The sequence below is a fragment of the Meriones unguiculatus genome, chromosome 1 (assembly GCF_030254825.1).
Source record: "Meriones unguiculatus strain TT.TT164.6M chromosome 1, Bangor_MerUng_6.1, whole genome shotgun sequence".
NCBI lineage: Eukaryota > Metazoa > Chordata > Mammalia > Rodentia > Muridae > Meriones > Meriones unguiculatus.
The window spans coordinates 90943418-90970932 of record NC_083349.1 but is presented as its reverse complement, the minus strand read 5'-3'; the positions used below and the strand labels follow the sequence as shown (position 1 = coordinate 90970932).

The following is a 27515-nucleotide window of genomic DNA, read 5'->3' as shown; positions in this document are numbered from 1 at the left end:
AAGATTTGAACCTAGGGCCTTGAGTCCTATGTTAGGCAGGCTGTCCTCCAACCATCTAAGCTGTTACTTTTATTATGATGTGTGTGCCTCATTCTTAAGAGATTGATTGATTGATTGATTTGGCTTTTTGAGACAGGGTTTCTCTGTGTAGCCTTGGCAGTTCTGGAACTCACTCTGAAGACCAGCTGGCCTTGAACTCACTGCCTCCCGCCTCCCAAGTACTGGGATTAAAGGCATGTACCACCACCACCAAATAAATTATTTATTCTAATTGTGTTGTGTGTTGGGCTTTTGTACATTATTTCTGTGTCTTCAGATGTCATAGTAGGATGTGGAGCTAGAGTTGAAAAAAGGCATTTGTGAACTGCCTTATATGGGTGCTAGGACCTGAACTGACTTATCTGGAAGGGGCAATTTGTGCTTTTAAGCACTGATCCATCTTTAGCCCCATTGAGAAAATTCCCCCACACCCTGCCCCACCCATTTCTCCCACCACACAGTATATATACCCTGTTTATTCAGTGTAACAGTCTACCTCATAATGAAACTGTAGCTCATTTACATTAAAGGAAATGATAGGATTTTTTAAATTTGTTTTTTCTCTGTTCTATTTTTTTTAGATGTGCTACAAAAAAAATAGAAGCAGTTTTCTGTAGTTATAGGAGGTATATAAAGCAGTGTTCTGTACACGTGAGAATTACAGGCAGGCGGTACCTACAATGAAAGTTGTGAAGGCTGATGAATGCCCTAAGTAGCTAAGGCTTCAGTTTTGCGGTAAAGGGTGTGGTAAGGTTTTCCTTTATTTCATTTGTGAGTGATAGTGCATTGTTGTTCTAAACATACCCTGGGTTCTCTATTAAAAGAGAATTACATTTAGTACCACACATGGATATAAAGATATAGGGTTTAAGCAGTTAATAAGTAATGCTTGTCTCATGTCTAAGTCTGTTGACTTGTTTTGACATTGTATTACAAGGTAAGAATAGCTTTAGAAAGTAATTTTCCTTGACTTGCATAATATATAAAGCTATGCTCATACTTGGCTAGATTATTATTATTTTTTAACTATTAACTTTTTTTTTAATGGTTTCTAAGACAGGGTTTCCCTGTGTACCCCTGGCTGTACTGGAACTAGGGCTGGCCTTGAACTCGCAGAGCTCCACCTGCTTCTGGCTCCCAGCCACTAGGATTAAAGGCATGCACCACCAGTGCCCAGCCCCCTTAACTATTAACTTTTTAAACATTTTGTAACTTTTTTTCACTTTTGTCTTTTTAGTTTAGTATTTTATAGTGTTTGGATGCTAATGACTCTAATTGTTTAATCTAGAGCTTTTTAAACTGTAGTTTGTTCTAAGATCCCAGATTCTAAGCTTGGTTCTTGTTTCTCATGATGCCTGGTTACTTGGATATAAAATTTGAAGGAGTTTATCCTGGTGAGCTATTTTATTTCATAACCAGAAAATGAGACCCAGATAGGTAAAATCATTTGACCCTAGCCTGCAAAAACCAAGGTTAGAATCTAGGAAATAAAATACCTATACATTCTCAAGGATCCTAGTTTATTCTTCATTTCTCATCAGGTTGAAGTATATAAAGAATAGCTTTAGAAATTTATTTTTCTGGGCTGGACAGGTGGCTCAATGGTTAAGAGGTCTGTTCTTCCAGAGGTCCTGAGTTCAATTCCCAGCAACCACATGGTGGCTCACAACCATCTATAATGAGATCTGGTGCCCTCTTCTGGCATGCAGGTGTACATGCAGGTAGAGCACTCATTAACTAACTAAATAAAACTTAAAAAGAAATTATGTGTTGATTTGCATAATACAACAGTTATCAAACTGTGGGTCAAGACCCCTTTAGGGATTGAACAACCCTTTCACAAGGGTAGCATATCAGACATCCTATATATCAGATATTTACATTATGATTCAAAACAGCAAAATTGCAGTTAGGAAGTAGCAATGAAATAATTTTATAATTGCGGGTCACCACAATATGAGGAATGTGCCATCATCATCACTTGGCAACCACTAAGGGTTACAGGAGCCAGGAGAGAAAGATATTACCCAAGAAAAACACTAAAAGGACAACAGTCGGGGGAGGGAGTTAAAAAAAAAAGGTAGGAGATGGAAGAAAGGATTCCATGGGTAAGCCGTGTTGTTTTTAACAAAATTTCAGTCATTCGAGTTTACCAATAAAGACTCGGGAGCCAGATGCTGAGGTGAAATCCTGCTGGCTCAGAGAGGTGGAGAAAGCACCCAGCTAGCTGACTTCCCAAAAGGAGAAAGCCTCCTTCTCAAACTAAATGTCCCTCCCTTCTACTTCCTGTTTCTCTCTATCCGTCCTGACTTTCTCTTACTCTCTGTTTTTTCTTATGTTCACTCCCTGTCAGCTGGTTACTTGCTCTGCCTCTTGACCGAGGCTTAAATTTATTTAATTCAAGCAGAAAGCTCTTGGATTAAAGATACATGCTAGGGTTGAGCCACACCATAACTAGAGACCGGTTTTTCCAATAAGCAACACAATCTTGGGGTTCACAGAGTGATTAAATATACTGCATCACAGCCCCCATCCTGGCATACTCCACCCTTCGGGACTGCTGTGGGGCAGTGTAGTTGGTGTGGTGATTTGAATGTGATGTCCCCTGTGACATTTGAATACTTGGTTCTCTGTGATTGTTTGGAGAGGATTAAGAGATGTGCCCTTGCTGGAGGAAGTGTGTTACTGGGAGTATGCTTTATGGTTTCAAAAAGACTCCTACAGTTTCAAGTGAGCTTTTTGCTTTCTGTGTGTGGATCAAGATGTGTTTCAGACTGGCCTAGATCTCACAGAGATCTATCTGCCTTTGCCTCACAAGTGATGGATTAATGGTGTACACCACCATGCCCGACCTATTCCATTTTATTTTACGTGTGTGTCGATAAATATATGTGTGTGCACTGCGTATATGCAGGGGTCGTGCAGAGAATCAAATACCCTGGAATTGGAGTTAAGGTGGCTGGTCGTAAGCAGATGCCAGGGAGTCATCCTAGGTCCTCTGCAGGAGTGTCTAGTGCACTGAACCATCTCAGCAGTCCCAGGCTTGAACTTTTGATCTTGATCTGCCTGCCTCTGTCTCTTTAAATGCTAGGATTTCAGGCCTGTGCTGCCACACCTGCCAATCTGAGCAATTGGAATGTTTACAGAAAGGAATAGGAGGTAAGAGCTAGAGAATGGATGGGAAAGGATATTGTCTCTAGTTTTGGTAGAGTTTGAGAAGGAAAAAAAGTCTGTCCATGAAAAGTAAGATATAAAAATAACACTGGAGCAGAAATTGTCAAGACTTTACAATTAGGGTAGGAGAGAAGAAGCTGTAATTACAGATACCACCAAACCCCAACTTAGTGAAACAGTGTGTTTTATTTGAATTATTTAATAAGAATGTGTGAAGGATTACTTAAAGGAGGAGAAATGAATCAAGGACAGCGCCGACACCAAAACGTACCCCAGCATGGGTGACAGCTCACAGAAGCTGAGAATCAGGAGCACACTGCACAGCTTGCAGGTAGATCAACAGGTCAGAGTGTGTCCTTTTTAGGTGACTTGGTTGGTCTTCAAGGCAGCTCTTCAAGGCAGCTCGGCTGGTCTCTTGCTTTTAGACTCCAGGCTTTGCCACTTGTCTAGCCTGAGAGACTTCCGGAAGTCTTCATTGTTTACTGTTGGAGGGAGGGTCCTAGTGAATCTGTATGTTTCATGGATTTCCTGAAGCTATTTTTAGTTACAGTTTACTTTTGTCTTAGTTTACTTTTGTTTTAATTTACTTTTGTCTTAACAGGCTTCTCTGTAGAATGGAATGTTTCAACCCCAGAGGAAGCAGCTGATGTTGAATATAGAGATTTAGGAGGGTTATTACATTCAGGGCCAAAGGAGAAAATGCATATGGATTTTTTGTTTGTTTGTTTGTTTGTTTTGAGACGGGTCTTAATGGAACACGAACTGGTCTCCAGATGGGATAGGTAGCTAGAAATGACCTTGAACTCCTAATGTTCATGCCAGCACCTATCCCACCACTACACCCCAGTGGGGGATTTTCTTTGTTTGTTTTGATTTTGAAGCTTTTATGAGTCTGTATCTCAGAATGCATTTTCCTTTGTATCTGTGGAAGACAAGTTATTCTTCCAGAAAATTGAAGTTGAATTTGCTACTTCTGACAGCCCTTTCTGAGTTGATGTTATCTAGAGATGTAATTCTCCCCACAAAAGGCAAGGTTTAGTTTTCTGTCCCCTTTGTATTATCCATATTACTTTACAAGGTGTCAAGGGTCAAATCTGTGTCTCCCCCTCACCTCCTCCCAGGTCTGGGGATCAAACTTATAGCCAATGAACATGCTTTGGAAGTGTCTATAACTGAGTTACAAAACCAGCCAATATCCAAAGCTTATGTTTTCCTAAATTTTTATTAAATATAAGTGAACATTTTGACTGGGATTTTTAGTCCATAAACATGGAATTAAATTTTGCCTAGTTTAGTACAGTTTTAATTCGGTGGATTTATTGATATATGAAGAGATTAGACAAGACAGACAACTCTTAAAATGTAGAAAGCTCCTAGCACTCAGGTAGGCAGAGGCTGATGGATCTTTGTGAATTCAAGGCCAGCCTGGCCTACAGAATGAGTACAGGACAACCAAGACTACACAAAACAAAACAAAAAAATGTAGAAGACAAGAATATAATAACATTTCAGAAATAGTAATGCTGTATCTTCTCTGAAGTTTTTACTCCTATTAAGATCAATCTTTGTAACTTAGCCCTTAATATAGTCTGTTGTGGGTTATTAGTGGTTATTCCTAAACTAGCTGTATACCCAAATTACCACACAGAGATTAGCATTTACTCAGTTAACCTAGGGCACAGTGCTGGCAATAAATGATTACTCCATCCTAAACCTCCAAGCCCGCATAGCTTCCTCCCATTCAGAATTTTCAACATCATACTTGCTTTTAGTCATATCTTAGTTCCGATTCATCTCTCCTCTTGGTTCCAAGTCCTGTCCTCCCCATCTCTGCTCTCCTACTCCTCCCACTCCCCTCAGCTTCCTTCTCCTCTCTAGACCATGATGTTTTGCCCTTTTCTTTCCATTGCTCAGCATTGTGGCTGGTTCTTTTATTGAAAATACTGAGAAAAAATGGTGGCATGTTTACACAGACTTGAGACAGGTGATGCTTAGAATAAACATCACAATGCAGGGTCCAGATTGAAACTAGATAGTGGGGTAGAGAAATCAACATTTGAATGAACAAGAGTAAATTGAATACATTCCGCAAGAACATTATACCAACAATAGTCCTTTCTACAAAACCTTTAAAACTGTTCTTAGAATTTTAAAATTCATGATAGTAAATAGGAAAAAGCATATTTTTCTGTTTTCCAGTCAGTATTTAGCACTTTATTGTAAAACAATATTTCTAAAACTAACCATTTGTGTTATATCATTTAAACAAAAACTATGTAAGAATTAGTTAAAATTTCTTAATAGACTCTAAAATGTAGGTGAGCAAATACATAGGTTTAGCTCTTGTTACTAATAGCTCATGAACAAGCCCAGTGAAAGAGAGTGCTGCCATGGCAACATAAGCCAGACTGTTACTTGAAACTGTACTCAGGATACTTAAATGCCCTAAACTGTGAGTTCTCAGTTTTTACAGTTTGCTGTTTCAAGGAAATAGCTTTTTCTACTTTGACCAGAAACAATTTTCAGTCTTCTTACTATAGAATTTCAAACCAAAACTTGGACCAAACATTTTGAAGGAGGTGTTCTAGAATACCAAGGTAGAATCTGGGTAGTTATTAATAGAAGTGTGTTGGTCAGTGTATGAAAATTAGTGATGTACACAAAACAAAAGATACGTTGACATTTAGTTTTATTGTCAAAACATGTCTGCCATTTTGTCTAAGTGATGTAACAGAACTAAGTTAGCTTTTATCACTTTATCTAAAAACATTTGCAAATCTTAATGTTTCTTTGAAAAACTTGTTGGTTGCTTGTTTGTTGTTGTTGTTGCTGTTACTTTTGTTTGTCAGTTTCCGAGACAGGACACAGACACACACACACATTTTATGTAGTGCTGATTGGGACAGAACTCTATAGAACAAGCTGGCCTTGAGACAGTCGTATTGCTCTGCCTCCCAAGTACTTCTATTATACCACACTTGGCCCTAATGCCTTTCTGTGGTACCTTGCCACTGAAGGCCCGAGATTCTCCCGATAGCTCAGCCCATTGCTCCCTATATGACTGTGCTACAGGATGTGTAAGTTCCCTTCCTTGCACCTCTCAGCTGCCACGTGTGTAATACTGTTCTGTTCTCAGGGACTACACTTGCCCGAAGGTGAGCAGCTCCCACCCCCTCCAGTCAGTTTCAGACCTTACTGTTTACCACCTAACATTTTTTTAAATTTAGTTTTGTTCTTATTGTTGATATCATTAATCCCCTTCTACCAACATTCAATAAACAACCTATGCCAATTTGAAAATAACCAGTTAATGTTCATTTATTTTGAACTATGTCACTTGACTATAAATTACTTTATTTGAATCTTATTACAACTCACTGAAATGACCTTGGATCTTTATTTTGTGGGTAAAATGTAAGAGGTTTGACTCTCACATTTGTCCAATTTCACATGACCAGTCAGTAAGTAAGTAGTAATGAATATCTTGGGTTTTTAAGAATTTTTTTTAATTAAATATTATGTACGTATGCGTAGCTGTGTCCGAGTGCCAACTGAGGTCAAAGAGGATATGAGATTTCCTGGAAATGGAGTTGAATGTGGCTGTGAGCCTCCTGATAACGAGTGCTGGGAGCCAAACTTAGGTCTTCTACGACTACAGGACACAGTGCTTTTAACTGCGGAACCATCCTGCCCCAGATCTTAGTTTTTAAAATTGTGGAACAATATTTTTTTATCATGTCATTCTATAAAAATGAAACCGATTCAAAGATAAAAGATCTGAAAAGTTGCTTAATATTGTGCAAAGAATTTAGAAAATGGAAGCAATGTGGAGACAATTACATTAAACCTTAATGATACATGATTTTATACAAGGAAGGAATAGGGGGAATTTGTTTTCCAAAGAACCATTAATGTAGTTGTGAAGTAAAACTTAAATTTTATGATATTAGCAATGTAAAAAACATAGGGTCAGCGAGATGGCTCAGAAGGTAAAGGTACTTGCTGCCAAGTTTGAGGAACCTGACTTTGAGTTCTTAGATCCATGCAGCAAAAGGAGAGCAGTGGTTCCTAGGGAAGTTTTCCTCTGACCCTCCCCCCTCCACACACACACTCATGGCTGTCTGTGTCCTCATAGATAAGCAAATAAAGTTTAAGCCTGGGTATAAATAAGTTTGAACCTCTCTCATCTTGTGGTTAGAGCAAGTTTTATGTAATTCAGGGTGACTGCAATCAGTCGTGTCTAGCAGCTCAGTTCTGCTTTTTAGGGGCCGAGGAAGCAGGAGTGGGTGTTGCAGCAGATGCTAGGCGGGCAGGGACCGCTGGGTGCAGCCACAGCCTTCACTGCAGCTTTGTCAGGTACACAGCAGGGGGGAGGTTTTCTCTCAGACCACTTCTCAGGGCAGTGTGACACATAAAAGTTCCAGGCTACTAATTCTTACACACTTTTCTAGGTTAATGGAAAAGGCTCCTTATGGTGTGTTGATCCAGAATATAAGCCCAACCTCATGCAGGCCTTGAAGAAGCAACCTTTTTCCTCTCCACAAAGGTAAGGGCCCTCTGTGATTTAGATTTAGTATGTGAGCTAGAGAAAACAAAGTTGTAGCACCTTGTTTTATTTGTATGTTTATCTCATTGTATAGAATAACATTAACCTAAGGTATTTTCCTCCTGGTTAATTCCTTTTTTTTCCCCAGAAAATAAAATGCTGGGTAGTTGAATATAAATTCTTAGAAATAAAGTCAGAAATAATAATAAATAACAATAATAAAATAATAAGAATGAGGTTAGAAATAAAGTTGTGTGACCAGTTGCAAAAAGATTAACTCATTTTAATTGCATGCTCATAATGACACAGTAAATTAAATTTTAAAAGGTTTAAAATTTATTTAAATGTTACTTGTTTTTCTTTTATCTTTTATTTACTTATTATTTCTTTTATTTTTAATTTCTTTTTTTGGTTGTTTTGAAACAGGGTTTCTCTGTGTGGCCTTGGCTGTCCTGGACTCACTTTGTAGACCAGGTTGGCCTCGAACTCACAGCGATCCACTTTCCTCTGTCTCCCTGAGTGCTGGAATTACTGGCATGCACTACCTGTGCCTGGCTTAAAATTTTTTAATAAGATGATTCATAGTTTGTAATCATAACACTTTTGATACACCCTTTAGGTTTCTTTTTTATTTGTTTTGTTTTGCTTCATTTCATTTCATTTTGGTGAGATGTGTCTTATACTATCTTAGTCATTATTGTATTGCTGTGAAGAGATACCATACTGTGACCAAGGCAGCTCTTAGAAAAGAAAGCATTTAAATGGAGGCTGGCTTTCAGGCTCAAATGGTTAGTCTATCATCATGGCAGGGAACATGGCATGAGAGTAATAGCTGAGAACTTTACCTGGAATGGGCCTTTGAGACCTCAAAGCCCACTCCTAATGACACACCTACTCTAACAAGGACACACTTCCTTATCCTTTCCAAACATGCAAATATATGAGTCCATGGGGGCCATTTTCATTCAAACCACCACTCAGCCCAGGCTGGCTTGAAGCTCCCTGTGTAGCCAAGCCAGCCTTGAACTCATTTCAATTGTTTCACCTACCCAAATTCAGGAATCTTTTGTATGAACGACTGTGGTTGGCCTCCTTTATGTTTTAAGTTGATCTCTTTCAAAGCACTTTTAATATTTAAAAATTAAATTCAAGCCAGGCAGTGGTGACGCATGCCTTTAATTCCAACACTTGGGAGGCAGAAGTCAGTGGATTGCTTTGTGTGTGAGGACATCTTGGTCTACAAAGAAAGCAAGGCCAGGACAGCCAGGGCTACACAGAGAAACCGGTTTCTCTCTCAAGCAAACAAAGGTTTTAATATTATTTTAAAAAATTATTCTTTACTATCACAAATATAACCTACCTCCCCCAAAAGTATAATTTCTATACTAAAAAAACCTGGGAACTTAACTCTGTGGCATTATTATATAGAATTTTTCTTAAACACTTGTTTTGATAAATTCTTAGTGTTAAACTAGAAACTGTTAGTATTATGTGAAACTTAAATAACCAATATAAAACCAAATTCTTATATATTTATTGTTCAAGGCATTTAAAGTACATTATTATGTACCTGGTACAAAAAAATCTTAACTGTTTCCGTCTTATTAATGAAGAAATTAAGAAATAAGATGGTATTTTTTTTTCCTTCTTTTTGTGATTTTTCGAGACAAGGTACTTGTCCTTGGCTGTCCTTGAACTCTGTATAGACCAGGCTGGCCTTGAACTCAAGGTGATCCACTTGCCTCTGCCTCCCAGAGTTCTGGAATTAAAGTTATGAGCCACCACTGCCCCGCTATAAAGTATTTTTCTTAACAATGACCAAATGTAATTTTTAAAAAATTTATTTGTGTATATTATGTAGATGAGTGCTCTATCTGCACGTTCACCTGCAGGCCAGAAGAGGGCACCAGGTCCCTGTGTAGGTGTTTGGGAGCCACCATGTGGTTGCTGGGAATTGAACTCAGGACCTCTGGAAGAGTAGAGTGCTGTTAACTGCTGAGCCATCTCTCCAGCCCCCAAATGAGTATTTTAATTTTGACGTTTGTGCACTTTCTGCCTTAGAGCACTCTTTCTTAAGTGAGCGAGGTAAACAGGCTGACAATTATTTGTGGTTTTCATGTGCATATGAGATGCATTTGTGGCTAGGTTCTATAGAAAATGAAACAAGATTTATAAGCACACCTGTCTTCCCTCCCTGTTTTTAGTGGCTCTTTATCACCTCACTACTGCAGCTCTGTTCTCAAGCAAAGTCAAGTGCAAACTCTTAAAGGTATGTATGAAAACCATCCTGTTAGATCATAAAGCATAGGTTAAAATTCAGGAGTTTTAATTTTTCTAATTGTAGAAGATTAAAGAATAAATTTCTAAAGACAAAGTAAAAGTCATTTTACCAACATTTGGTATAATGTATATGTACATCTTCTTCTCTAGTAACTCATAATGTACAGGTGTTTTGTACATTGCTTTTAAGCACATTTTTTTCTTGACAGTGTCATTTCATAGTTATATCATTGGAGTTACTTTTATGTGGCCCATGATAATGTGACATTTATGAAATGGTTGAAGAAAAATAAAACTAACAATAATATTTTGAGATATAGAATCTTATAGCAGAAGGATTAGCTGCAGCAGGGGCCTACATAGTACTCCTTTGATTTTGCCAACTGATCATAAAATACCTGTGACCCTTTCCTAAAGAACTTTGCCATTGCTTAGATTAAGATATAATTTAGATTATTCTTTATAGCTTAAGCCTGAAAGGCTTTAATCTGGGCTAGTAAATTGACATCTTTTAAAGGAATTTGGGGGGTCCTGCCCTCCACTTTAATTTTTATGGCAGTTTTATATTTAGTGGGTTTTGATTGATCTTCCCTTGCTGGCCTTTGTCTCCCAGCCTCACCTAACTCTTCCATCCCCAGTGTTCCCCCTTTCTTTTATTTTTTGTTTTTGTGTAATTGTTTTTTGAAACAGTATCTATGGCCTTGGTTGTCCTGAAACTCTTAGGTAGACCAGGCTAGCCCCAAATTCACAGGTTACCACCAGCCTCTGCCTGCCAATGCTGAGATTGAAGGCCGTGTAAGCACAGCCTGCTCATCATCCTTTATGCTGATGTCACATGTGTTTATTACCCTCTCGATCACTCTTCCTTAAAACTACCCCTGCCCTCCTCGTGGCACCCTTCCCAGTATCCCAGCATCTACCTACCTCAGTTCTCACAAGACACACACACATAGGAAGATGAGAAGAAGCTAAGCTTCACTGGAAGTGAACATGCTCTTCTGTCTTCCTGAGCCAGGGTTACTACCTCACTTACGAGAGTATTTTTCCACTTCCATCTGTTTTCCTCAAGGTGCGTCATTTTATTTTCCTTTGCTGCTGAGTAAAACTCTGTTGTATATGTGCCACATTTTCATTATCCACTCATCTGGTGGACATCTAGTTGATTCTATTTCTTTGCTACTGTGAATACAGCAGTAATGAACAAGTATGTCAGTAGGAAGATATCAAGTCCTGAGGTGTTATAGCCAGGTCATACAAAATTTTGTCTTTAGTCTTTTGGGGAATTTCCACGGTGATTTTAATAATAGCTCTTAACCAAGAGAGTCCCACGAAGCCCAACTGACCTCTTAACTTGCCTTGTAGTTAAGCATGACCTTAAACTTGTGGTCCTTCTGCCTCCACCTCCAGAATATTGGGATAGCAGGAATGCACCATGAAGCCGGGGCCTCATTCTTGTTAGGCAAAAACTGTACAAGACGGATTCCCAGCCTTCCTCGGCCTTTTTTCTTTTTCTTTTTAAATCTGATTGTTTGCTAGTTTTGTTTTTTTTTTTTTTTTTCTTTTTGAAGTTATTTGGATATACTAGGAATGAATTCCCTTTATGTATATCTGGAAAAGATCCTCTTTTATCCTGTCTCTTCACTCAGAATTAATTGTTTCATCTGCTGTGCAGAAAGAAGTTGTTTGATTTCCTTAGTTCTCTTTTGTCTTACTGGTTTGTCTTTTTTCCTTTGTCACTGGAGTCTTTATCTATGCCTGTAGCTTAAGGTGTTTGTCCCACTTTTTCCTCTAGCAGCCTCAGAATTTAGGGAATTATTTTATGTTGTAAAAACAAATCCAGTGGTTTGTTTCTTTCTGGAAGTGCTGAGGGTCAAAGCCTCCATACTTCTGAGCAGAACTCTCAGTACTAGAACTTTACGCCCTGCTCATGATTAAGGCTAGTACCTATTTTTTGCTGTTTTTGTTTTTGTAGTGTAGAGTTTTTGTAGTGTTGCTATTTCAATTCTTAAACATTTCCATGGCTTTTACAAAGGGAAAAAAAAACCTTACAAAGAAGCCTTTCTATTGTCAGATATTTTGTCTTTAAAGCTTACAAAGCTGAATTTACTGACGTTGTGCTTTCTATAAGAATAATGGAGGGAGAAGCTTTATCGAGAACGTTGCAAAGTTATGTAGTGGGTGGGGGTGGGTTTCTGACAATTCTCTGTCTCCAATAAAGCAGGTGTCCATTCCTGTTTCATGCATGGATAGATGGGATTTCTTTTTACCTTTAGGCATTGCTGAGCCACTGTTATCTCTGTATCCTGAGTACTTTCTGAATCTTACCATCAAGCTCAGTCATCTAGATTTTGAGACATACATTTTGTGAATTCTGAGAATTTCTTCTTGCTCTTGTTTCATTCCATTGAAATTTGGTTTCTTCCTGGAGACACTTTTAAGTTCCATACTGTTGTCCTACTGGAGCATAGGTGCGTTCCTTCTTGGATGGCTGGCATGTGTCCTACCTTACCTCTGTTCTACCAGCAGCTTCTTCCTTTAATCACTTGCTCAGGAGTGTTAACCCACAGTGAGCTAGGTGAGGAACGTGCTGGTATTCCAGCCTAACACACCTCTAGGCCTGTTTTGGACCTGAACACAAAATTCTCCTGAATTTTAAGAGGCAAAACATAAGAACTTCTAAAAGTTTTAAGAAACTATATTTGAATTTGGTTAGCTAGAGCATATTTATAAACTGAGAAAATTCGTTCCCCCTTTTTCCCCTTTAAATTGTTTCTGGAGAGCTTCGGAAAAAAAATCACAAATTATTGAGTTTCTGCTGTGCAGAAAGAAGTTGTTTGATTTCCTTAGTTCTCTTTTGTCTTACTGGTTTGTCTTTTTTCCTTTGTCACTGGAGTCTTTATCTATGCCTGTAGCTTAAGGTGTTTGCTTGATGGACTGACAAAGTTTTGCTGAGACTCTTAGGTGCTTTGAGATTTGCAGGCCACCCTGCTCTCAGAAACATTTTTGCCAGAGGTAGTGCTTAAAAAATAGAGTGCTGGGGACTGTCTTAGGTGCTTTGAGATTTGCAGGCCACCCTGCTCTCAGAAACATTTTTGCCAGAGGTAGTGCTTAAAAAATAGAGTGTTTTCTTCCCATTGAAAGAACCCTGGTTTGAACCCCAACAGCATGCTCCAAGGAGGGAGGGAAGGAGGATTGTTTATGCATCATGTTGGGCTGTAGTACTAAAACTCCCGAATTCCTGTGTCCATCATAGACTCAATTTCCTGATGGTTACGTTAAACTGCCATTAGACATTAAGAGCAGAGGGCAGGTATAGGGACTTCGGAATGATACAATCATCAGAATGGGGCGGGCCTAGTGACAAGTATCAGTGAACTCATCCCGGTTACCAGCCGCCATTGTTTGTCATAGTACAACACAGTATGACAAACCGCTCACAAGTATATAATTCAGCAGTCGGTGGTGATGTTAAGGGTTAGGTACACGCCTGATTACAAACTTATAGCTGCAGATTAGGGTATTTCTAAAAGTAAAATGAAAGTAAACCAGTGGACCACAGTATTGGGAGTTTTAATGAATTTGCTGCCTTACTTAAAGCAGTTCTAAGAGACAGATTTTCCTTTTGAATAACTTGTAAATGCATGTGTTCATTTTTATAGAGGCAGTGAATTCTTTAGTGATTATTACTAAGCTTAGCCATTGAAATACAATTTTTATGATTCTCATATCGTTCCGTAAGCATATGGACTGAGAATCAGACAATACAAACATGTTTGTTTTAACTCTTACTTTGATGGGATTAAAATTCTAGATTTTTTCCCCCCTCAGTTGCCAATAATTCCCCAAGATCAAGAATAAGGAAGCATAAATTAAGAGGTAAAAATTAACAGTGTGGCCAAACAAAGTGACCACACTTGTAATCTTCTCTGTTGGAAGGCTGAGGCAGGAGGATTGCTGAAAAATTGAAGTCGGCTTTGGCTGTAAAATAAGACTATTTCAAAATAAAAACCATCAAGTGGAGGGAGTAGAGGAAGGAAATGAATTGCTTTTATGGGTTGCTATTTGAACCAGTTCTGAAGTCAGTGATTTGAACCTCAAACTGTGGTTTTCAAATGAACTAGAGATGCTCTGTATCTGCAGCTAATGGTGTTGCAGCTTTTTGTAAACACCACTTGGTAAAAAACGTACAGTACGGTTCTGAATGTAAAAGTAATGTTATGAAATGTTTTTGATTGTGATCATAAGCAAAAAATACTATGTTCTGCTTTAATCTAACACCAAAACTGGTTATTTGTACCACCGATAAAAAGGTCTGCAGATGCTACTAAGAGATTTTTGTTGCTTTTATTTTTTTTTTGGGTTTTTTTCAAGACAAGGTTTCTCTGCATAACCATGGCTGTCCTAGACTCACTTTGTAGACCAGGCTGTCCTCTAACTCACAGAGATCCGCCTGACTCTGCCTCCATGAGCACTGGGATCACAGATATACACCACCATGCCTTCTTTTGTTTTTAAAAGTTTAAGACTACTTTTAGCAAATCCCCGTTAATTGTGTTTTTGAATTTTATAATGGTTTGGATTTTTATTGTTTGTAATGTTGAAATAAAATTGTGTTTCATAGTTAATTGTCAAAATATGGCAGAGAACTTTTTAAGTGCGCTTGCTGTTTTTTTTCCAGGGCCTAAGTTTAGTTCCTATATTGATGTGAGAGAGCTCACAGTTACCACTCAGGTCTAGGGGATCCAAAACCCTTTTCTGGCCATACATGTATACTAACTTTTTTTTCTTTGTTATTTTCCAATAGTAATTTTTAAAAAATATTATTTATTACAATTTATTCACTTTGTATCCCAGCTGTGGTCTCCTCCCACGTCTCCTCCCAATCCCACCCTCCTTCTCTCCCTCTTCTCCCTATCCTAACCTACTTCCCCCTTCTCCTTCTATGCCCCTCCCCTAGTCTACTGATTGGGGGGGTGTCCTCCTCCCCTTCTATCTGACCTTAGCCTCTCAAGTCTCATCAGGACTGGTTGCATCATCTTCCTCTGTGGCCTAGCAAGGCTGTACTCCCAGGAAGAGGTGATTAGAGAGCCTGCCACTGAGTTCATGTCAGAGACACCCCATTCTCCCCTTACTAGGGAACCCACTTGGAGACTGAGTCTATGAACTACATCTGAGCAGGGTTTTTAGGTCCTTTCCATGCATGGTCCTTGGTTGGAGTATCCGTGTCTGCAGGGCCCCCAGAGCTCAGTTGTGGTGTGCGTGTGTGTGTGTGTGTGTGTGTGTGTGTGTGTTTTGTTTTGTTTTGTTTTGTTTTGGCTCTGTTGGTCACCTTTTAGAGCTCCTATCCTCGCCAGGTCTTTCTATCTCCCCATTCTTTCATAAAATTCCATGCCCTTTGACCAAACTTTGGCTGAGTCTCAGCCTCCACTTCAATGCCTGGATCAGTAGACGCTTTCAGAGGCTGTCTGTGGTAGGTTCCTGTCCTGTTCCCTGACTTCTGCTTCCGATGTCTATTGCATTTGCCCTTCTGAATGAGGATTGAACATCTTCCTTGGGGTATTCCTTGTTTTTTAGCTTCTTTAGGAGTATAGATTTTAGTATGTTTATCCTACATTATATGGCTAATACCCACTTATGAGTGAGTATATGCCATGTGTGTCTTTCTGCTTCTGGGTTACTTCACTCAAGATGATCTTTTCTAGTTCCCACCATTTGCCTGCACATTTCATGATTTCTTGGTTTTTATTAGCTGAGTAGTATTCCATAATTGACCACAATTTCTGTATCCATTCCTCCGCTGAGGGACATCTGGGCTGTTTCCAGATTCTGGATATTATGAATACAGCTGCAACAAACATGATTGAGCAGCTGTCCTTATTGTATAGTTGAGCAAATTTTGGGTATATGCCTAGGAGTGGTATAGCTGAATCTTGAGGAAGCACTGTTCCCAATTGTCTGAGAAAGCGCCAGATTGATTTCCAAAATGGTTGTACAAGTTTACATTCCCACCAGCAATGGGGCAGGTTTTCCCTTTCTCCACATCCTCTCCAGCATGTGTTGTCACTTGAGTTTTTGTTCTTAGCCATTCTGGTGGGTACAAGGTGAAATCTCAGGGTCGTTTTGATTTGTGTTTCTCTGATGACCAAGAAGGTTGAACATTTCTTTAAGTGTTTCTCTGCTATTCAGTTTTCCTCTATTGAGATTCTCTGTTTAGTTCTGTACCCCAATTATTAATTGGATTACTTGATTTGTTGCTGTTTAACTTCTTGAGTTCTTTATATATTCTGGATATTAGCCCTCGTCAGATATAGGATTGGTGAAGATCCTTTCCCAATCTATAGGCTGTTGTTTTGTTGTGATGACAGTGTTCTTTGCTCTACAGAAACTTTTGTTTCATGAGGTCCCATTTATTGATTTGTTGATATGCTCTTGTTCCAATAAGTTCAAGGCTCTTTGCCACTTTTTCTTCTAACAGATTTAGCCTGTCTGGTTTTATGTTGAGGTCTTTGATCCACTTGGACTGTAGTTTTGTGCAGGGTGATAAGTATGGATCTATTTGCATTTTTCTACATGCAGACATCCAGTTACACCAGCACCATTTGTTGAAGATGCTATCTTTTCCATTTTATAAGGTTTTGGCATCTTTGTCAGAAATTAAGTATCTGTAGATGTGTGGGTTTATTTCAGGGTCTTCTATTCGATTCCATTGATCCATCATTCTGTTCTGTGCCAGTATCATGCAGTTTTTATTACTGTTGCTCTATAATACAGCTTGAGATCAAAGTTGGAGATACCTCCAGACAATCTGTTATTGTACAGCATTGTTTTACTCATTCTAGGTTTTTTGTTTTTAGACATGAAGTTAAGAATTGTTCTTTCAAGTTCTGTAAAGAATTGTGTTGGTATTTTGATGTGAACTGAATTGAATCTGTAGATTGCTTTTGGATGGCCATTTTCACTATGGGAGATCTTTCCATCTTCCGATATGTTCTTCAATTTCTTTCTTCAGAGACTTGAAGTTTTTTTCATACAAGTCTTTCACTTACTTGGTTAAAGTCACACCAAGATACTTTATGTTATTTGTAGCTATTGTAAAGGGTGTTGTTTCCCTAATTTCTTTCTCAGCCCCTTTGTCTTTTGTATACAGGCAGGCTTTAATTTGTTTTTGTTTTGTTTTGTTTTAGTTGATTTTATATCTAGCCACTTTGCTGAAGGCATTTATCAGTTGAAGGAGTTCCCTGGTAGAACGTTTGGGGTCGCTCATGTGTACTATCATATCATCTGCAAATAGTGATACTTTGACTTCTTCCTTTCCAATTTGTATTCCCTTGATCTCTTTTAGTTGTTTTATTCCTCTAGCTAGGACTTCGAATACAATGTTGAAGAGATAGAGAGTGGGAAGCCTTGTCTTGTTCCTGATGTTGGCTATAGGCTTGTTGTATATTGCCTTTACTATGTTTAGGTATATGCTTTGTATCCCTGATTTCTCTAAAACTTTAAACATGAATGGGTGCTAGATTTTGTCAAATGCTTTTTCAGCATCTAAGGAGATGACCATGTGGGGTTTTTTCCTTTCCTTTGTTTATGTGGTGGATTACGTTGATGGATTTCCATACATTGAACCACCCCTGCATTCCTGGGATGAAGCCTACTTGGTCATGGTAGATGATGTCTTTTATGTGTTCTTGGATTTGGTTTGTGAGTTGTTTGTTTGTTTGGTTGGTTTTTTTGAATATTTTTGCATCAATGTTTGTAAGAAAGATAGATCTGAATTTCTCTTTTTTTGTTGGGTCTTCGTGTGGTTTAGGTATCACGGTGACTGTGGTCTCATAGAATGAGTTTGGTAATGTTCCTTCTGTTTTTATTTTGTGGAATAGTTTGAAGAGTATTGGTGTTAGCTCTTCTTTGAAGGTCTGGTAGAATTCTGTTCTGAAACCATTAGGCCCCAAGGGTGTTTTGGCAGGGAGCCTTTTGATGACTCCTTCTATTTCCTCAGGGAATATAGTACTTGTTTAATCTGTTTACCTGATTTTGGTTTAGCTTTGGTAAATGGAATCTGTCAAGAAAATTGTCCATTTCATTTAGATTTTTAAAATTTGTGGCATATAGGCTTTTGAAGTAAGACCTAATGATTCTTTGAATTTCCTCAGTGTCTGTCATTATGTCCCCCTTTTTTTTCATTTCAGATTTTATTTATTTGGATAGTGTCTCTCTGCCTTTTAGTTAGTTTGGATAAGGGTTTGTCTATCTTGTTGATTTTTCTCAAAGAACCAGCTTTTGGTTTCATTGATCCTTTGAATTGTTTTATTTGTTTCTAATTTATTGATATCAGCCCTGAGTTTGATTATTTCCAACCATCTACTCCTCTTAGGTGTGTCTGCTTCTTTTTTTTCTAGCACTTTCAGATGGGCTATTATATTGCTTGTATGAGATGTCTCAAACTTCTTTCTGAAGGTACTTAGTGCTATGAACTTTCCTCTTAGCACTACTTCATTGGGTCCCATAAGTTTGGGTATGTTGTGCCTTCATTTTCAGTGAATTCTAGGAAGTCTCTAATTTCTTTTTTTATTTCTTCACTATTATTGAGTAGAGAGTTGTTTAGTTTCCATGCATGTGTAGGCTTTTTGTTATTTGTGTTGTTGTAGAGGTCTAGTTTTACGCCATGGTGGTCTGATAGATACAAGGGATTATTGCAGTCTTTTTGTATATGTTGAGGCTTGTTTTGTGCCTACTTTATGGTCAATTTTGGAGAAGGTTGGTGATGTGCTGAGAAGAAGGTATGTTCTTTTGAGTTTGGGTGAAAAGTTCTGTAGATATTTATTAAGTCCATTTGATTTAGGACTCTGTAAGTGTCATTATTTCCCTATTTAGCTTCTGTCTAGATGATCTGTCTCTAGGTGAGAGTAGAGTGTTGAAGTCTTCCACTATTAAGGTGTTGGGATCAATGGTGATTTAAGCTTTAATAATGTTTCATTTACAAATGTAGGTGTGCTTGTGTTTGTGGCATAGATGTTCAGGATTGTGATATCCTCCTGGTGGATTTTTCCTTTGAGGAGGATGAAGTGTCCCTTTTCATCTTTTTTGGTTAATTTTGGTGGAAAGTCTATCTTATTAGATAGCTACTCCAGCTTGTTTTCTGGGTCCGTTTGCTTGAAAACCCTTTTTCCAGCCCTTTATTCTGAGGTAGTGTCTGTCTTTGTTGCAGAGGTGCGTTTCTTGGGTGCAGCAGAATGTTGGGTCTTGTTTCCCCAACCATCTGTTAGTCTGTGTCTTTTTTATTGGAGAGTTGCATCCATTGATGTTGGTAGATAATAGTGACCAATGAATGTTAGTTCCTTTTATTGTGGAGTTGATGGTGATAGTGTGTTTGTGTCCTTGTTTTTTTTTGATTTTTGTTGTTAATTGTGAAGTTATCTATATCCTGTGTTTTCTTGGGTGTAGTTGATTCATTGGATTGGATTTTTCTTTCTAGTATCTTCTGTAGGGCTGGATTGATGTGTAGATATCGTTTAAGTTTAGTTTTGTCTTAGAATATTTTATTTTCTCCATCTATGTTGATTGAAATTGCTGGGTATAGTAGTCTAGGTTGGCATTTGTGGGCTCTTAGTGTCTGCATAACATCTGTCTGGGCCCTTCTGGCTTTCATAGTTTCTGTTGAGAAATCTGGTGTGATTCTGATAGGTCTGCCTTTGCATGTTATTTGGCCTTTTCCCTTGCTGCTTTTAATATTTTTTCTTTGTTCTATAGTTTTAGTTTTTTTTACTATTATGTGAGGAGTTTCTTTTATGGTCTAGTCATATTTGGTGTTCTATAAGCCTCTTGTATGTTTAGGGACATCTCTTTAAGTTGGAAAAATTTTCTTCTATGATTTCTTGAAAATATTTTCTGGACCATGGAGCCTGGAATCTTCTTTTTCATCTAGTCCTATTCTTAGATTTTGTCTTTTCATGGCGTCCTTGATTTCTTAGAGGTTTTGTGTTTGTAATTTTTCCGATTTTGTTTTTTCTTTGAGAGATATATCAATTTCTGCAATTTTATCTTCATCACCGGAGAGTCTCTCTTCCATCTCTTGTATTCTATTCATGATGCTAACCTTTGTGGTTCCTGATCTCTTTTCTAAGTTCTCCAGGTCCAGGGTTTTCTCTTTCTGTGTTTTATTTATTGATTCTAATTCTGTTTTCATGTCTTGTACCATTTCCTTCATCTGTTTGAATGTGGATTCCTGTCTTTCCATGATGGCATCTATTTGTTGTTGTTGTTCATTTCTTCTTTGTGTGCCTCTATTTGTGTGGCTATATTTGCCTGTATTTCTTTGAGAGGTTTTTTTTTCTTTCATTTCTTCATTATGTGTCTTCAATAACTGGATAAGGGTAGATTTAAAATCATTTTCCTGTGTGTCTGGCGAATTAAAATATCCATTTATTTGGGGGGGGGGGTTGCTGGTGAAACCATGATGTCCTGATTTTTGTTGGATTTATGCCTCTAGCCATTTGATGGTCAGTAGCCTTTGCTGTTTGTGTCTGGACCCTGTACTGTAGACTGGCTCCATATGTCTCTGGAATCTGGAGTATTCTTCAGGAAGATGAGAGAGCTCCACCAATTTGAGAGTAGTGTTGGTGTTTCAGGTGCAGCTAAGCAAGGAAAGAAGGAGTGTGTGTGGACGTGTGCCTGCCTGGAAAGGTGGCTGTAAGGGAAGAGTGTATACACAGGCGTTCACAGGCGCAGAGCAGGTGGGAATGGCACAGTGGCCCACAGGCCTGTCTTGGTATTGTGCTCCAAGTGCTCATCAGATCTTTCTGGGCTGCACTATCTGGGTCCAGGAATTGTTTGGCTGGACTCCACTGGGAGACCCATAGAACAGGGGCTTCAATGTTGAGAATGCTATCCCAAGGATCCCTGTGTTGCCCATGGTGGCAGTGGGGGTGGGAAGGATCCCACGTCTTGCAGCTAGCTTAGAGGGACCCCAGATCTGGGGCTCTGTATGTACTCTCACAGAAGCTCCCACTCCCTGGCATGTGTTTTGGAAAGAGTACCTACGAACACTCACTCTCAGGCGTATGTGGACTCTCAGATTTGGGTTCCCTGTTTAGCCTTTAAAGTAAGGAGGCCCGTAACTGGGCTTATGCACTCCATGCCACAGCTGTAGCCTCCTCCAGAGCTCTGGAACAAGCAAAGGTACTGCCTAAAGTGCAGGGGGGTGAGTGTTTGCCACTCTCAGACCCTGGAGAGGAGTTCACGGAGGCCCCGGATCCAATCTGTTCCAGTTCACAGGTTGTCCCCTCTAGCCCAGGAATCCTCAAAGTCCATACTCTGACTTCAGCTGCCTATCCACTTACCAGTTTTGGAGTTTCAGATCCTTTGCCCTTCAGAAACAGTGCACACTGGTCGCTGCCATCTTGGAGTCGCACACTAACTTTTTAAGTGAGAAGCATTCTAGTTTACTCATAGATGCTAAATTCCTATAATTTTCCATGTTAGATTCTTTCTACTCTTCCTCCCCCCTCCCGTTATATAAAATTGGAAACAAGATTAGATCCTCTGTTACAGAGAGAAAAAATTATTTATGGAATAAACAGTCCTGCTAAGTGACTTGTGTCAGGATACTTGGCTGGGCCATGAGTTGGGTTTGAAACCCAGCCTGCCCACTCTTCTTCTAGCTGTTTTCTACAAGTAGTGACACTTGGAAAACTGCTTGTCATTTTTTTAGTTCATAGTATGATAATAGGTAGTAGCTGCATTTTTTTTTTCCAAAAGCGTGATGAACTCTACCAAATTGTCTTGGGTCTCAAGAGTCAGGAATTGGAGACCCTGTTTGCCTAGCCTCTCTGTTGTGACAAGTTACCTATTAATTCACATCCTATGCCTTTTTGGACATTCTCTGACTTCCCTGAGCTCTCAGTCCAACCATTACCTTTTCTACTTTTGCTCCCTCATACTTGTCACTGTCATAATGTTTTAATTGTTTCTTTATTTTCTGAGCGATAAGAGTTTATTTTGTTTTCTGCTGTATTTTTAGTCTGTAATAATGTTAGGCTCACAGGGCATTCAGCTTATTGGACGAGTTGACAGAATGTAGACTCTATGTTGTTTCCTGGTTGCTTTTGCAGTTCCCGCTGTAGTCCTGGGTGTTTACTGAATATCAAGGAGGAGCGCTAACCCTGTTCAACCCTTGCATTCCACAGCCCATCACTGAAGCACAAATCCCACATGATTTTTAGAGGGCCCCTCTGTTTATCTTTTTTTAAGATAATTTTTTATTTATTATAATTTATTCACTTTGTATCCCAGCTGTAGCCCCTCCTGGGTACCCTCCCAGTCCCGCCCTTCCTCCCTCCCTCATCTCCTCCCATGCCCCTTCCCCAGTCCTCTGATAGAGAAGATCCTCCTCCTCCCCTTCCCTTACCCTAGCCAATCAGGTCTCATCAGGACTGGCTGCATTGTCTGATAAGGCTCTTCCCCCATTAGGGGGAGGTGATCAAAGAGCCTGCCACTGAGTTCATGTCAGAGACAGTCCCTGTTCCTAATGCTAGGGAACCCACTTGGAGACTGAGCTGCCATGGGCTACATCTGTGCACGGTTTCTAGGTTATCTTCATATATGGTCTTTCGTTGGAGTATCAGTCTCAGAAAAGACCCCTGTGTCCAGATTTTTTGGTTCTGTTCCTCTCCTTGTGGAGCTCTTCCCCTCCAGCTCTTTCTATCTCCCCTTTCTTTCATAAGATTCCCTACACTCTGCCCAAAGCTTGGCTATGAGTCTCAGCATCTGCTTTAATACCCTGGTAGGTCTTTCAGAGGCCCTCTGTGGAAGGCTCCTGTCCTGTGCCTTGTTTTCTCCCTCTTCCGATGTCTGTCCCATTTGCCTTTCTTAGTGAGGATTGATCTTCTCACCCAGGGTCCTCCTTCTTGTTTAGCTTCTTTAGCTGTATAGATTTTAGTATGATTTTCCCATATTATATGTTTATTTCTTTGAGATAAGGTCTCTGTGCAGCCAGGCTGACCTAGAATTCATCTTCCCTGTTTTTGGAATGCTAGAATTGCAGCCAGCTGCTGTAGGGTCTGACATGTGCAGTAGTATACTTGAAGTATTATTCAAACCCAAGGGGCCAGTGTGGTCGCTGCGGTGGGTCACATCTTCAATTTCCAGACTCAGGAGCTAGAGGCTAGAAGAGCACTAGTTCAAGACCAGCCAGTGGTACCTAGTGTTCTGTTCCCCAAAACAAGTAACAAAACCTCAGTAATATTGCCTACCCCAAGAGAATTTGCACTCACGTTGGCGAGTAAACAAGTCAGTGTCTTCAAGGTTCATTGTTTGTAGTAACATAAAATAAATAAAAGCAAGTAACTTAGAAAACTTTGTAGTGTAAACAGTTCCATTTTTTTTAATTTTAATTTTTATTAATTGCAATTTATTCACTAACATTTACATTTTTAAGATATAATGGATGGAAATTTCGTATCTAGATCCTGTTTTAAGTTTATCTTTTAAGCTAAAGTTTACAATCATTGCTTACACTATTTTATTTGTTTCTTCAAGGAGTTATTCAAACTAGTATGACCAAGAGGAAGAATAACTTAACAAGTGTGGCTGTGCTAGCCTAGTGGCTTTATCTGAAGCAGAATCTTTTATCATATTGATTTGTATGTGTATATGCCCGGGCACGGACAGAGGGCAGCTTATTTTACCTTACCATGTGGGGTCCTGTGATCTGATTCAGACAGGCTTGGCAGCAAGTGCCTTTGCCTTCTGAGGGGTCACAGCATTTCTTACTCATGTATTTTTGAGACACAGTTTTTCATTGTGTCTCAGGCTAGTCTGCAATTCATGGTTCTGTGCACCTGTTGGAGTATGCAGCTTGAGGTCACGCTGTAATCCCACTGTGGTGGCATACGCCTCAATCCTAAAATCCAAAGGCAGGGTCAGGGCTCTTAGACTAGCCTGGGTGACAGAGCAAGGCCTGCTTCCAGTCACAGAAAAGGCAAGCCGACAAACAGAATGTATAGTAATGGATCTTGGGGAAAGCAGAGGGAGCTCAGTCAGTACGGCACTTCCTTATGAGGACCTGGTACTGAGTCCCAGAACCCACGTAAAATGCCAGTGCCTGTAATTCCAGGGGTAGGGAGATGAGGCAGGATTACCAGGCTTGGCTTTCCTGCTGGGCTAGCTACCAGTGAGATTCTCTGTCTCAAGAAATTCCCCAAAACAAAAACCAGGGATCCTCTGCAGGCATCAGACATACAAGTATACACAGACATACATAGAGGCAAAATGCCCGTACACATAAAATCTCCTCTTCAAAAATTAGCAATAATTTTAACACTTTTGTACTTGGACTACATTATGGGTTTGGGGGTGCGGTTTTTTTTTTTTTTTTTTTTTTTGAGTGAAAAAATAAAATCTTATTGGGGCTTTAACACTTCAAAGAAAATCAGATACTGAAAAATTAGGTGCAGTCACTTTAATGAATCTTTATGAAGTAAGGCTCAGTGCGTCTTAAATTCTTTATATTAATGTGTAAATTTGAGTTAGCAGATCTAGTCTTTCCTGAAAAATCTATTGACAATGAGTTTTGAAAGTGACAGACACATTATTTCAGTATTTTTTAATAAAATTAACAGGTTTATTATTTCTAAATAATAACTGATTTATGTATTAAATTTTTATCGTGTCAAAACTGTGATTCTAAAATTAATATACTGATAAATACAAAGTAGCTTTTACATACAAACATGTCAAGATGATTGTATTTGTATTTTGATGACCATCCTAAACTTTGATGTTCCATAACAAAGCTACCCAGTGATACATCAGCAACAACAAAGGTGACCTGGCTTCTACACAGGTGTGCGTGGTCTCCAGCACAGACGTGAGCATGTATGGATGAGTGCACACATAAAATCCTGTAGTGTTCATCGGCCTGTGTATTAAGTATGACTAAACATTATCAATACTTATGATCCTACAGTAACTTTAGCATCTACAAGTTCAGCTAGTAGAGTGACCACCTAATCTTGGCAACTGGAGTGTAATAAATGTATTTTATAATTGTAAGGATGTTATCCAAGGTAAAATGCTAAAAGCAGCATTATGATGAATTCTAGCTAATTTCGTTTAAAGGTGGCCCTCGACCCAGTTCAGTGTTCACACTCATTATGAATGAAGAAAGGCACTCTTGCTTTTCGCGCATTGACATAATACCCTTGATAAACTGTTCATAATCTTAAAGATTGCAGAGTAATATGACTAGTATGGGCTTGAATGTAGCTCAGTCATAGAATACTTTTCTAGCACGTGGGAATTCTATCCCTGAACCACATAAACTGGGAATAGAGGTGCACACTTGGAATCCCAGTACTTCAGAAGCTAAAGCTGGAGGGTCCAAAGTTCATTGTCATCTTCAGCTATAACAGACTCTGTTTCAAAATAGGTGTGTGCATATATTGTTTTATTTTGTTTTGAGATAATCTTGCTAAGTAGCTGTGGCTATCCTGGAGTTTGCTGTGTAGAACAGGTTGGTTTTATCTTTTTAGTTGTGAGCCTAGCCAATAATAGCGCAGTCATCTGTTGAGCTGCATGGTTTTGAACTCGGAAATCTGCCTCTGCTTCCTGAGTGCTGGGATTAAAGGTGTGTATGTCAAGATTCTGGGCCACCAAAGTGCTAATGCTTATCATTTTTGAATGTCTACAGTGCTCACGAAAGCCTCTCATGAGGAATATTAATGCTACTACTATTTTTTTCCATTTTCAGAATCTGATATTGACGCTGCCACCGCAATGATACTTTTAAATACTTCAATAGAACAAGAGATTTTAGAATGTAAGCAACCATCCTTTTCTTTTTAAAATAAATTTTATAAGTGCCTTTTCAAACTAATGATTTAAAATATAAGATGACTAAATGTCATAACAGAATTACTTCTTTCTCACTAAAATGTGTTTTAATCTGAACGACTCAGTTTCTATTTCTCTGAAAATATGAAAAAAATGAAGTTAATGCTATGAGAAATTGTGTTGCTCAAGAAATGTAGGGAGGGAAGTGCTTTTCAGAAGTAAGCTTGAAGAGCTAAAAAATAAAGATGGAAGCTGCAAATAAACATTGGAAAAGATATTTATCGTTGGACTGGTGAGGTGGCTCAGTGGGCAGAGGTGCTCACCACTCAGCCTGGTCCGTAGTGGAGCCTGGGGCCTGTGTGGTCGGAGGGAGGACTGAGGTCAGGGCTTGTCCTCTGACTTCTATAGAACGCACACACACGAAGTAATTTTTAAAGGTTATTTAAAATTTGGAATAAGAGTGTTTTAGATACAAACTGCAAAGTCCATAATGAAAAGATGGTCAGATTTAATTGAAGTTCTGACAACAAAGAGTATCTTTGAGAAAAATAAACCAGCACAGTCGGGGTGTGGCAGTGAACGCCTGCAATCTCAGCACTTGGGAAGTAGGTAAGAAGATCGGGAGTTCAGGAGCATGCTTTCTGGATGACAAGTTTGAGACCAGCCTGGGATAGACGAGACAATGTCTCAAAACAAGTGAGAGGCTGGGGCTTCAACACATCAGAAGGCTTGTCTGACATGCGCAAGGTGCTGGGCATGTTTGACCCCCAGCACCATAAAAGGTAAAGTAAGAGAAGTAATGCCGAAACTGGGAGAATTCTTTATACCTGCTCATAATAGACAGAGATTAATGTCATGTTTGTGTGTAAAAGGGTCCAACAAGTAAGAAATGAGCAGACAGGATCCACAACTGCCACATCAGTTTGGAACTCATGCTCAGGGTCTGTGGGAAGAGAAGGCAGAAAGACTGAGCCAGAGGTGGTGGAAACACAGTGTATCTGAGGCACAACAGTACTATAAGACTACAGGTTCAAAACAGACAAACCCTACACACTGTCTGAAGAGGAAGTGGGCACAGAGCCCCACCCCTAGCTAAGACGCTATCCCATGTCCAGGAAGAGTGTTTCGCTTTTATTTTTTTATTTTAATTTTTTTTGTTTGTTTTTCTTACTGTGTTTGGTTTAGTTTATTTTTATTTTCCATTTTCATATTTTGTTTTCATTCTCAGAGAAAGAATATAAGTTTGTATGGATGGGTGGGGAGAAATTAAGAGAGGAGAAAGAACATGATGTTTAAAGAAAAAAATTAAGAACAGAAGAAAAATTAGCCAGATATATGAAAGTGACTCTCAAAAGAAGAAATACGGAGAGATGCAAAATAATTTTAAGATACTCTCTTCAAAATGTAAATGATTGCTAGTGTAATATAAAAGAAGGTGTTTGGTTTTTGTTTGTTTGTTTGTTTTTTGTTTTTGTTTTTTTGTTTTTTTCATATGCTGTTGGTTCATCCCTCGGGTAATTTGAGCCTACTTGAATTTAAGACACATTTACCTTTTTACTCAGAACTTCTATTACTTGCTATCCCTCCTAGAAAATGTGTGTATGCATGTGCGTGCATGCAAAGGGTACCCAACAAATTTCATTGCTGC

The 27515-nt window shown here is 39.0% G+C and overlaps 1 protein-coding gene across 4 annotated transcripts in view; it reads left to right on the top strand.

The window, feature by feature from the left end:
• Positions 1-27515, top strand: part of Foxn2 (forkhead box N2) — a 54852-nt gene that overhangs the window by 22910 nt on the left and 4427 nt on the right. For all 4 annotated transcript variants that reach the window (XM_021663890.2, XM_021663891.2, XM_060363324.1 and 1 more), the window contains exons 3-5: positions 7665-7759; positions 9964-10028; positions 25785-25853. In XM_021663890.2, the coding sequence (XP_021519565.1) occupies positions 7665-7759; positions 9964-10028; positions 25785-25853 (229 nt within the window). The remainder of the gene's footprint in view (positions 1-7664; positions 7760-9963; positions 10029-25784; positions 25854-27515) is intronic.